The sequence below is a fragment of the Onychostoma macrolepis genome, chromosome 03 (genome assembly GCF_012432095.1).
Source record: "Onychostoma macrolepis isolate SWU-2019 chromosome 03, ASM1243209v1, whole genome shotgun sequence".
Lineage (NCBI taxonomy): Eukaryota > Metazoa > Chordata > Actinopteri > Cypriniformes > Cyprinidae > Onychostoma > Onychostoma macrolepis.
The window spans coordinates 35,859,055-35,871,215 of record NC_081157.1 but is presented as its reverse complement, the minus strand read 5'-3'; the positions used below and the strand labels follow the sequence as shown (position 1 = coordinate 35,871,215).

Genomic DNA, 12,161 nt, shown 5'->3' with positions numbered 1-12,161 from the left:
TTATTTTTCCATTTGATTTGTTCTAGACATACTTGCTGGTATTTTGCGCGGGATTTATACGGGTAGGAATGATATCGTGGAGGGAAATACATTGGAAATCAAGCAGTACAGTCAAAAAAATAACCTACTCTAAATATTGTAAGTCTACTAATCGTTTTGTAAATGAAAACATTTTTTCTGAGGATGTATTTTTATTCAGCGTTCTCGGTGCAGAGCGTTAGATTGATCCTCAGCAGAGATCTCTTCAAGGTAAACATTCCACTCCTGCTAGAGCGCGAAAAAAAGAGAAACCGTAGAACTGCATTTCCTGTTGTTACCATGGTAACATAACCATGGCAACACCAGCAGCATTTTCCAGGAGTGTTTGTCTGTCTTTGGTGTGACGGCTGTCTCTCTTTGTCTCTTTCTTTCTCCTTTGCTTCTTAGTAGCTTTCTATTTTACGGTTTCTAGCTCATCGTGACTCTCACGTTTTTACAAAGAGATGACATTCTCCGCTATTTTGTGTACATTATAAATCATTTCTTGCCTCCCTTATTTTTTTTCTTCACATATCATACAGAGCTTCGTTTATTCTGTTTTCTGTCTCGATAGCATTTTCTTTTTTACATACACCAACTGATTAAATGAAACAATAAATGATTTCCTTATAAGTTACATGATTTTTAGTTGCGCTATTATTAATATTGTTTCACCGCTGTATCAGTCATTAGTATAAAATATCTTGCACCTGTCTTTCATTAATCATCTTGTCATCATTACTGCTCTGTTTCACTGTCATCTTCCTCCTCTTCCTCCTCCTCCTCCTCCTCCTCCTCCTCCTGCACAGCGCTGTGCCTCGTCTGGCCACAAAGTGGCGCCAGTTTGCCGTCCGTTGACACTCCCATTGGCTGAATGATTTTGTTCCTGAGCGGGTGTGGTGGAAGGATAATAATGATGAAACAAAAGTAATATGAATAAAGGCTGCTGTATATCATGAGGGGATCAACTATGCACTACACATACGTTTTGAACAGAAAATCAGTGATGCTTTTAGCACATTTCTGGTGGATTCTCTCTGACACACACATACCGTGAGAGTCTGTTGAACATATTTATGAGTCTGAGCGCCTCTGCCTCTTTCTCTTCTTCAGTCATTCCTTCCATTGGATCAGGCTGTTCCTCCTCCACCCGTCCCGTCACAGGGTTAATCCTGTCCTTGGCCTGTCTGTACTCCTCCGTGTCTGAGTCAGAGTCACTGGAGTACTGCGGTTGAGGAGAGGGGCCGCGGCCGTTCAAAAGACCCCGTGCCGCCAGCAGCCCCGCTGCATTACCGTAACCAGTGTACTTCACAAACCTGCTCACTGGGAGAGAAAGAGTTCATGAATACCATTCTGCCAGCACTGTTTTAAATGTCACAGAAAGGCGTATTATGAGTGCTGCAGAGATGACATTTTTGTAGGCCGAAACCAGGAAATGAATTAGCATTTTAGCACTTCTGGTTCCATTGTCCTGGAGGCAATGGGATTTTTGAATGGGTCTTTGGTTAAATGCCTGAAATAAGTTTTAATATAAGCTCAAGATATTTTCATGTTTTAATGATATACAGTACATCAGTAATACCCCTTGTGATTTTTAAAAAGCAGTTGCTAACATACTACAGAGGTTATCAGGGACATTAAACACCATCACACCAAACAAGAAGGTTCATCCACTCACTAGTCTGCTTTTACAGCCTTAGTGTATTTATAATAGCAATCTTGCAAACTATTTTAACTCAAACTTTAAGGAATAATATGGTGGCCGAGAGAGCTCAACGTTTTCTCAACTTCAGAAAACACATGCAAATAGAAAAAGCACCAGCAAATCAAGAACACATCTTCATCAGTTTGACAACAGGTGCTGCAAATGCTCACAACGCAAACAAATAAAGATTTTTATTTGCAGCGCGTTTCTTTGTTTGGTTGTGTTGTGAGCATTTGCAGCGCGTGTGTTGTCAAATTGATGAAGTTGTTTGCATGTCTATTTGCAGCGTGTTGAGTTCTCTCAGCCACCGTAGAAAAATGTTTTTAAGCAAAGATTGAAAGAGTTTTCCGAAACAGTGGTGATGACATTAATGTCATGCAACCATGGTGGCATTTGTTTATAGCCTACATTTAGCGCTTACTTCTGGTGATTTTATTTAGGCTTTAAAATTCATAAAAGCTGTTGATTTGTGATGATTATCATGAAGAATCATAAAAAGAGCTTATTTTCTGCAATAATCCACTTGAAAAATCATGTTTTATTTTTGTCAAGGGATGCAGGGTGATGTTAACTTCTGGGTTGGCCTACAAAAAATACTTCTTCCCTGCATGTTCACTTATAACATGTTCATACCATGAAACATGAATATGATAATCATTCAGTATCATGGTATGTGTAAAGTATGAATGTCAGTGCACTCTGCATGGTTCAGTGGATGCATCTATGTACCATTTTCTTTACAGAGCACAAAGAGAAGCTCAGCTGCACAGTGTTTGATATCAGTGTCGACATGGGTCATTAGTCGCACTAGTTTGCTCCTCAGTGTGCTCCCCTGTTCAGGCCTCATCTCAACGTCTCTCAGTGGAGGCAGGATCTGTTCAAAAATAGCACAGGATCAGGCTCCTGGTGCTTGGCCATGAGAATAACAAGTATATGTTGTGTCAAACTTAATGTTTCAAGTTGTGCTCCAGAAGTAACACTTATACTCACACCAAGGATTATAACTATAAGGATAACAATAACTATACAGTTTTTAGTAATAAAGTTTTGAGTCCATACCACAGCTATAACGATAACGGCAAAGAGGAAAAATATCATTAAAATTATTTTCCAGCTGATAAATAATAAAATCACTGGCAGCCAAACAGACATAACTGTAGCATGCTCTTATAATAAGTTGAACGCTAATGTAATTATTGCTGTAGTTATCCTCATAGTTATCGTTCTTGGTTTGAACATTTTGAAACACGCTGAAATGGTGAAAATGTTTAAAAAAGGTATTTTGAGGTGAGTTTCGTACCTGCTGTCTGAGATAGTGCCTAGTTTCCCTGTGTGCTTTGCTGCTCTCAGTCAACAGGTTCAACACTGGAGCCAACTTTTCCTTCAGCTTATGGCCCTGTATAATTCACAATTAAAGACATAACATTTTATAATGAAATAAATTGTACAAATGCAAAATATTTAGGCCTATACGTTTATAAATATATATATATATATATAAACCCCTTCTAATTAGAAGACAAACCTCAGGACTGTTAAAGGCATAGTTCATTGAAAAAATTAAAATTCTGTCTTCATTGTTGTTCCAAACCTGTGGACATCCTTTCTTCCGTGGAACACAAAAGAGAATATTTTGAAGTGTGTTGGTAACCAAACAGTTTTGGTTAACATTGATGTCCAGTGTATGAACCAAAACATTTCTCAAAATATCTTATATGTTCCAAGGAAGAAAAAGTTAGATTTGAACAACATGAAGGTGAGTAAATGAATGAATTTTTATTTTTGGATTAACTAACTGTTTAACATGCATTTCATGGAAACTGAACCCCAGTCTATGAAGTCCCTGGAAATCGAACCCTTAACTTTGGCCTTACAAGTGCCAAGTTCTTGAGCTACAGGAACACTAGACATTTCAGAGCGCTCTTTCTCACTCTGTCCAGTCTCTTCTCCATGAAGAGCAGCAGAGTGTGAACGCAGTCCATGTTGACACCACCGGACTCCTTCGAACCTTCAGACAGGCGAACAGACAGCAGAACATCCAGGCACTGCAGAGGGAGCGCTGAGAGCACATTCACTGTGTGTCTGTGGATATTCAGCACAGAAGAGTTACAGAGATCAATAGGACAAGACCTCTCAAGACTCACCATGGTTTGATTATACTCTCACCCTTGCAGCTCCTCTTTTCTATCCTCTCCCTCACAGGGCACGAGCAGACAGTGACGCAGGACTGCAGCTAGGTGACGATACAAAGCTCCAGCCTCCTGTGGCAGAAGGAGAACCAAAACATTGGCAATAAAATCTAATTCTTAACCTGTCCTGTTATGGTGGATAGGGGGGATTTTATATATATATATATATATATATATATATATATATATATATGTGTGTGTGTGTGTGTGTGTGTGTGTGAGTGTGTCATCAAATTAAGAATTATTTTCCATGACTTATTCATTCATTCATTCATTCATTAAAACAACTTACTAAAATCTTTCCTCATGTCAGGTAAATTTTGGCCACATTGTACGAATTCATACAGTGTTGGGGAGTAACTAGTTGCATACAAAACAAGGTTACACTTTTTTTAAGGTGTCCTTGTTACAGTGTAATATATTTAAGTACTGAGTAATATTAATTAACTACATGTACTTACTATATGGTTTGGGTTGTTTAGGATTTGGTTTAGGGTTACTTGCATGTAATTATGCATAATTTATTGTTATTATAATAGTAAGTATATGTAACGTGTAACAAGAACACCTTAAAATAAAGTGTTAACCAAAATAAATGTTAATGTAATCTGTTACAGTTACTGAGAAAAAATGTGTAATAAAATTACAATTACTTATGAAAGATTACAAAAGGGGTTACATCTGAATATTTTCACACTCATACAGATTTGATTGATTTCTTTCCCAAAATGCATTGAGTGCTCTAATATATGAGACACCAATGTTTTAGGAGTTTAGAACACAGAAGAGGACACATGTTTATTTGATAACTGCTTTATTTCCTATTTGGGCTTGTGTATATGCTTTATTTTTAAAATTAACTATTTTTTTCCCAAGGCATTGTCAGATGCCAGATTATTTTCTACGCAAAGATTTAATTTCACAAACTGTATCATAGCTATTAAACTATATTTTGTTATGATTTTAAATCTGTATTTAACCTCAGAATGATATCAAATTAAAAAGAGGTGCTAAAGTCTGATTTTGAAAATTAAAATTTGAAATTTTAATTTTGAAAAGTAATCTAAAAAGTAATCAAATGTAATCAGTTACATTACTTTAATAAAGTAATTATTACATTTTAAATAGGGTAACTTGTCATCTGTAACCTATTATATTTCCAAAATAACCTTCCCAACACTCGTTTTAGTTTAGTTAAATTGTGGCTATGAATTAAGAATATCTTGTTTTTTTATCTCCCTGCATGCCCTGTACAGGGCTATGTGCTTTTCATGTTTAACTAACAGTGTTTTTTATTGACATCATCCTCCAGAATGTTTTTGGGGTTGGTACACAGCATCAGTTATTATTAGCATTGGATTGATATGTGATGATATGCAAAGTTTTGTGCTGTTTGGTTTGTTCAATTCCATCCAATTCATAATAAATTACAATTATCTTTATGTTTGATCATCTATAATATAGAAATTTCAGAAAAAGGTTAAAAATATATCAAAATAAGCAATGGCTTAGCTCCTTAGCTCTTTATGTCCATCTTGTTAATGATGGAATGACCCAGCTGTGGTCATTAGGGGTTAAAGAAACAGCCAATAAAAATGCAGCGTTTACCTCATCTACTTCCTGTCTGTGCACACTGTAGGTAATGTTGAACAGGGTCTTGAGAATCTCAAGGGCGAGCTGAGTCACCTCCTTACACACAGGGGGTGCTGTGAGGTCAGTCAGCACCTCATGTGTTTCACCCCAGCACACTTCCAAACTCTGTTCCAGAGCAGTAGTCAGCATGGACACGCCGCGCTCCTGACAGGAAGAGCACACAGAATGAATCTCTGAAATGCCCACAGAAATGAAACAGGCAGTTTTGTGTCCTCCTAACACTTTCCTTTTTGTGGCCTTGATGACTAGGTGGTCTACACTGATACTGCAGGGTCCTCTAACTGTTGTTTTATTTCAAATGAATTGTTTTATAAAATTTGCATTAAACAAAAATAGAAGTAAACAGAATTAAAGTTAAAAGACAAAGTTCAGCTAAATGTTTCATCGTACCCCTGTTTAGTAAAAATTATAAAATGACTCTGTACATCCGTAATGATCTTTTAAATGACTTTATGCCCATAAAATATGCAAATACATTAAAGGTATGGTAGTATTCACATGTTTTACAGCCCAGATTTAAAAATTTGAGAAAACATTTAATGGGGAGTCCTGGCTCCATCTTTCTGTCCACCAAGCGGTCATTATAGCTTGAAAAAAAAAAAGTGTATTCCAACAATCCAATAAATTTTTATTGAAACCAATCCAATGATTTTTACAGTGTATGTATGATTGTTACCTGGCGGAGCTCTATCCTAAGCTCAGGCCGTAAAGCAGTCAACAGAAAGAGAAGTCGTAGTTCATAAAACTGACCACTTGGAGGTGATGAGGAATGTATACCATCTTTAAGTCTCTCTGACAGGCCGTGGAGCAACCTGGTGAAGAAAAGAAAGCGCAAGAGAATGAAACGGAGAGAGTGAGTTTTCTATAACGATATTGAAATATTTATTGACACCGTACTTGGCAAATGCTTCACATGTAACAATTTGAGCCACACCTCAGGATGCTGGCTCTCTCTTGTGCTTTTGGGCTGTTGTAGATGATATTGCACAGGGCCTTCATCGCCTCTTTCCTCCAGACCTCTCCATCATCATACCCCTCCTCCCCCTCCTCATCCTTCTCTCCTCTAGCATCCCTCTTTCCTCTTGTCAACGGCCCACAGACCCCATCTTTCCTCATGTTTTCTTCATGGTGGTCGTTTTGTGTTTCTCTCCCAATATTACCATTAGATGTCACATTCACAGGGTTGACCTGCAAGCCTCCTTCACTGACCAAAGATTGAGCACAGGCTGCAGAGACACAGACTGAATCATCTCCCTCCCTGTAGCATGTTGGGTGTTGTGTATTGCTGCCATTATTATCCGGATGTGTCTCTGTCTCATTCTCCGGAGTGATGTCACTGTGGGAGGAGCCCCATTCAGCCTCCTCTTCTTCAGGCCAGATAGGCAGGGCGGAGAGGCCCCCGAGTCGAGCAAGAGTTAGAATGGCATAGTCTGTGATCAGGGGTGCCAAGGCCTTTCGATCACGCGAGATAATTCGCAGAGTTCTCAGACACACCCTCAAAACTCCTGGCTGCAGCCGCATGCGAATGAACCAGATCAGAGCTGCAGCAAGTCTCTGGAAGAGACAGAGAGGAAAAAGATGGAAAGGTTTGAATTTTTAGCATTGCATTTGATGGGAATGTATAATCAAATACAACATGGCCAAACATATGTGGACAAGCCTTCTAATTTTAGTTACGGTTTGAATGTAAGAAACTGAACTTCAACTATAATTTTTAATGAATGACAGACAGACAGATAGATAGATAGATAGATAGACAGATAGATAGATAGATAGATAGATAGATAGATAGATAGATAGATAGATAGATAGATAGATAGATAGATAGATAGATAGATAGATAGATAGATAGATAGATAGATAGATAGATAGATAGATAGATAGATAGATAGATAGATAGAAAAAACTTCAATTTGGAATTTGGAAAATTAGCTACAATATTTGGATGTGGTGCTGGGTTGTACTTTTGGCCATATTTTATGGACGAAGTTGTAAAAAAAGTTTGGGAAAGAAGTTTGACTCACCCTCCGCAGAATGAGATCTGGATCCTCATTCTCATCAGAGTCCAAATCTGAGTCAGAGTCTGGAACATACTCTCTCACTTTATTCCTGCGGAACTGAGTGGAGAAGAACAAACTAATTCACAAGAGACAAGAGAAAGAGAGGTAAACAAGCAAACAAACAAACAACAACAAAAAAACATAAGCTTTTGCGATAATGAGAGGTGACATGGAAAAGAATGAAGTCAGTGTCTGCCCTTCAAACTCAAGATTCAGATTTAAACCATGGTCTGCTTCTTTACATATAAACAACAGAACATTGAAGTTCATTGAAGACTATTAAAGGCTTTGGGTACAATTCCTTCAACACAGAGGAGAGATTATAAAAGCTTTTCATTTATAAAAGCTTTATTTTGTGAGCCCGGGCATCATGAAGAGTGTAACAGTGTAAATGGCTCTTGTGAATGCATGAGAACCAGCAAATTATCTTTTTGACACACGGCACAATAATTGGTGCTTAGTAACAACAAAATAATGAGCTCAAAAGAGTTTACAGGCACATCCGACACAGACGCTCAGGGTGTCGGTATGTACAGGTGCCCCTGGTGAGATAGACGGCGAGTATATTAGTTTCAGATTATACACCTCTCTCGTTTTTCTTTCTCACAGACGTCTCACCCCCTTCTTTATTTATCTACAGCAAATACCTGCTCTTTTTCTGTAGGTCATGTGAAAGATTTACCTCTTCCAGCTCTCTTTGCTGTTCTCAGTTCAGCCGAGATTAATGAGCATATGACAAAAAGAAGGAAATCATGATTAAAAACATGCTTGTGAGTATTATATACACCGAATGAATGAGATGAGGGTGAAGTGAGGGATAAAGATAAGTGAAGGTGGATGAGTGAGATTTACATTATTAGCTGTGTTAATCCAAGCCATGTGTGCCCTCGGATTGAGGGCAGACAGATAAACACACAAACATTAGCATAGACTTTAGAATTTACCTTTCTTCTCTCTCTTTCTTCCACATCAAAAAAGAAACATTGTAAGTTCTGTGAACACCAAAGGGAGAATTAAAAGGAGAAATATATGAGAGACGGCAGGATTTGAAGGCTCTGCAAATGCTAGACACATTAAAACTTCACCACACTGCAGAAACTGTAAAATGACTGGATAAGTAATGAGAAACACCCTTCAGGTTTACCCCAGTTCTGTTGTCATGGAAACTGCTAATATCTGAGTGTTGTAGAAGTAGTAGAAGATTCTAACACCGTTTTTTTTTTTTTCCTTTTTACTGTCTGGCACAGTGATCATATTAAGCACAGTATTAATCTTATTATATTTAATTAAAACTCAGCATTGTGCTTGAAATTGTATTTACCTCAGTGTTGTAGTCATCCAGATGTGTTTGAACATTGTCCTGGTCGCCTTGTTTGATAAACTGAATAATCTTCTCCACGTCCACAGGCATTCTTAATAATTAATAATCAATCAAATAGAAAATATGTTCATTTTCATGAGGAGAATTTCTCAGAAATACTGATATAACCTTATGCAATATTAGAGACACATTCATATTCCTGCACTTACCCTCTTTGGTTTTAAAAAGCACAGATTTGAAAAATGTGATGAGTTTCCTTGCAAACGGCGCGTGTTTAGTGTGTCTCTGTCTTCATATGTTCCTCTTTGTAATCTGACAGGCCTCAGATTTGGCTTTGAGTTTTCCTAAACTAATCCCACCCATCCTCTCTCACTCATTCACACACTGCTCATAAAACTCCATGAATGTGCATTTGGTCTCGTCTGTGGGCACAGGTTTGCTGTATTGTATTTTCTTTCTTTCTTAATAATGTAAAAATAATACTACACACTGCAAGACTTATCCTCAGAACAGGAGCGCTAATTAGTGAGAAAGCCAATAGGGCCAAACAATAGGAACCAAAAAAAGCTTGAGCAGCTATGCTGGCATTCAGACAACAGTGAGAAAAAGACAGAGGGTTGGAGAGAGAGATGAAAGCAGCACAGGTTTATATAAAGCTTAATAGGGGTAATTAAACAAAGTGGGGGTCAGGAAGAGAAAGGCTGGGATGACTGGGGTGAGCTGATAGGGGTAATTATTTGTACTGATTGAAGGTGATTAATTGAGGCTAGTTGTTCAGCTCACTGATGGACCCTCATAAAACGCAGAGTCCATTAGAACAGCGAGACACACACACACAGAGAGAAAGAGACAATAACCCCAGCACTACTGGGCTGGACGACACTTTCACTCTTGACGGGGCACAATCAACCTGACCAGACAGGAAAGAGTTGCTATTTTGTGTTTCATGATCTGTTAAGTTTTCTCATAAGCAGAATGCAGAGATCTGGATTGCTCCTGCTGTCGCTGTGTGCCGGCTCTCTGGTGACCCACAGCGGCGCGTTTGGGAATCGAAGGCTGTGCGGGATTCATCTCGTGGAAGCGCTGCTGCTCGTCTGTGGTGAAAAGGGCCTCTTCTACCAGCCTGGCAGGCGTATCAGAGAGCACACTTTCCGTGAGTCTGCTTACACACGCATTTCTGTGCGATGCATTCCGTCAACTTTACAGTAAGAGATAACCTACTGTCTGTTCATGTTTTTGTCGAAATTGTTTTGCGTAACAAGCATTAAGATAACCCAATCAATGCAAACTAAAGTTATTGGGTAAAAAAAGAAACATTCGGTAGGCCTATCACAAATTTTTATATCAATGTGTGTTTTTAAGAGGCTAAGAGGCTATATGATTCAAGAGAGAAGAAAAATAAATGATAAAATCTAACTAAAATCACATTTTTACATATAAACATATCATATTTATTTAATGCATTAATGCATATTTATTTAATCATGTATAACCCCCCCCCCCCATCCACCAAAAAACTGTTTACTGTTGTAGCAAACCTATATGACTTTCTTACTTCTGAGCACCACAAAAGAAAATTATACAGACAAATGTTGTCAGTTTTGATGCCCAATCTGCCCATTTATTTAGAAAACTTTACAGTAAGAAATACTGTCTATCCATTTTTTGTCGAAATTATTTTCAATATTCAGTATCGCACATTTTTTTTATAGCTATTATTATTATTATTATTATTTTTTTGGTGGAGGTTAAGAGGCTATAATTCAAGAGAGAAGAAAAATAAATGATAAAACGAACTATCGCCATTTTTTTTGAGTAATCTAAAAACATTTTGAGTAATGTTTTTTAAACATACCATATTTATTTAATGCATTTTCATCTATAAGCCACCCCCCCCTCCCCACACACACACCTAAAAATATCATTAAAATTTATCATCACTTTATCATCATTTACTTACTGTTGTATCAAACCTATATGACTTTCTTACTTCAGAAAATTATATAGAATAATGTTGTCAACTACAAAGTTTTGATGCCCAATCTGTCCATTTCTTCCATTCTTTTATTGTTATTTAAATGAGAAATTAGACATTTCTCAAAATATGTTATTTTATGTTCAATAGAACTTAGACAGAAAGTCATACTGGCTTGGAATGACAAGAGGTTGAGTAGCCTACATTAAACAATGTTCATTTGTGGGTGAACTAGGCCTATCCCTTTTAAGTCAGAAATTAATAGGATAGATTTATGATATTATTAAGCCATTGGACTACTCTTTAAAAAAAAAAAAAAAAAAAAAAAAGATTTTAATATCAAAAGGGTGGCCTCTCAGGTGTAACATTTTTGTGACAGTATCCAATTAATCCCCTGTAGCCCCTGTAGCCCCTGTAGCCTGGTCTCCCTGTCTCTCTTTATTAGAGTAACAGAGTAGCCTGTGATATTTATTAGAAGTTCATTCAGGTCTTTCTGTCTGTAGAAAATAGAAAAATGTTTGATTAATTAAATGAATGAATTTAATACTAGTATGCATTCTACGCCTGTATATACTACTTTTGAATCCCGTCTTTCAACAGGCGTCATGATGAGGAACAGCGCCCCCTTCCTGGGGCTCACTGGAGCGGCTGCTCAGAGTGGAGACAGAGGCACTGCCAGAAACACTGTTGCAAAGAGAGGCATTGTGGAGCAGTGCTGTCATTTCTACTGTGACTATTACGACCTGGAGAATTACTGTAACACATAGAGAGTCTGCTGCATGCACTTCACCTGAGTAATAACTTGCATTATTTAAGTACTGCGGGTCTGGGATATGGTAGGCCTATTTGGATGATACCATTAATTATGAACAGCAGTGAATGAAGGATCACTTGAAATGTTACACAGTGGGCATGTTTATGATTAAAACGTTTGCATATATTAAAAAGGAAATCTGACTGTTTTTGTTTGTGTTGCACTATACAAAGTGTAGGATGTTAGGATGTTTATTGTAGGCATATTTAATTATTATTATATTCCTGTAGCTCAAACAGTGAAAGCATGGCACTAGCAACACCAAGGAGATGGGTTTGATTCCCTGGGAATGCATGAACTGATAAAAATGTGTAGGCCTACCTTTAATGCAACGTAATTCATTTAAAAAAAAAAATTAAAAAAAATGAAAGCATTATTGAAAAGTATTATAGAAAACAATGCACAAAGCAAAATGTTTTCAAATAC

The 12,161-nt window shown here is 37.5% G+C and overlaps 2 protein-coding genes across 5 annotated transcripts; one reads left to right on the top strand and one right to left on the bottom strand.

Annotated features, from left to right (window-relative positions):
• Nucleotides 1–28: 28 nt before the first annotated feature.
• si:ch211-195b15.7 (synembryn-A) lies at nt 29–9,517 on the bottom strand. 3 transcript variants are annotated; one of them, XM_058771299.1, is made up of 14 exons: nt 9,156–9,517; nt 8,947–9,037; nt 8,570–8,617; nt 8,308–8,325; nt 7,590–7,682; nt 6,500–7,119; nt 6,242–6,377; nt 5,521–5,709; nt 3,890–3,984; nt 3,655–3,805; nt 3,024–3,119; nt 2,453–2,597; nt 1,071–1,341; nt 30–904 (listed from the first exon to the last, which is right to left on the bottom strand). In XM_058771299.1, exons 2-14 carry the CDS (start codon nt 9,034–9,036, stop codon nt 757–759), a joined length of 2,100 nt encoding a protein of 699 aa, XP_058627282.1. In that variant the 5' UTR covers nt 9,037; nt 9,156–9,517; the 3' UTR covers nt 30–756. The 3 variants fall into 3 exon arrangements, with proteins under 3 accessions (XP_058627284.1, XP_058627282.1, XP_058627283.1); XM_058771301.1 differs by lacking the exon at nt 8,308–8,325 and having other exon boundaries at nt 29–904; XM_058771300.1 differs by lacking the exon at nt 9,156–9,517 and having other exon boundaries at nt 8,947–9,128.
• On the top strand, nt 6,353–11,980 carry LOC131537713 (insulin). 2 transcript variants are annotated; one of them, XM_058771337.1, is made up of 3 exons: nt 6,353–6,418; nt 9,906–10,099; nt 11,522–11,980. In XM_058771337.1, exons 1-3 carry the CDS (start codon nt 6,405–6,407, stop codon nt 11,686–11,688), a joined length of 375 nt encoding a protein of 124 aa, XP_058627320.1. In that variant the 5' UTR covers nt 6,353–6,404; the 3' UTR covers nt 11,689–11,980. The 2 variants fall into 2 exon arrangements, with proteins under 2 accessions (XP_058627320.1, XP_058627321.1); XM_058771338.1 differs by lacking the exon at nt 6,353–6,418 and having other exon boundaries at nt 9,795–10,151.
• Nucleotides 11,981–12,161: the final 181 nt, after the last annotated feature.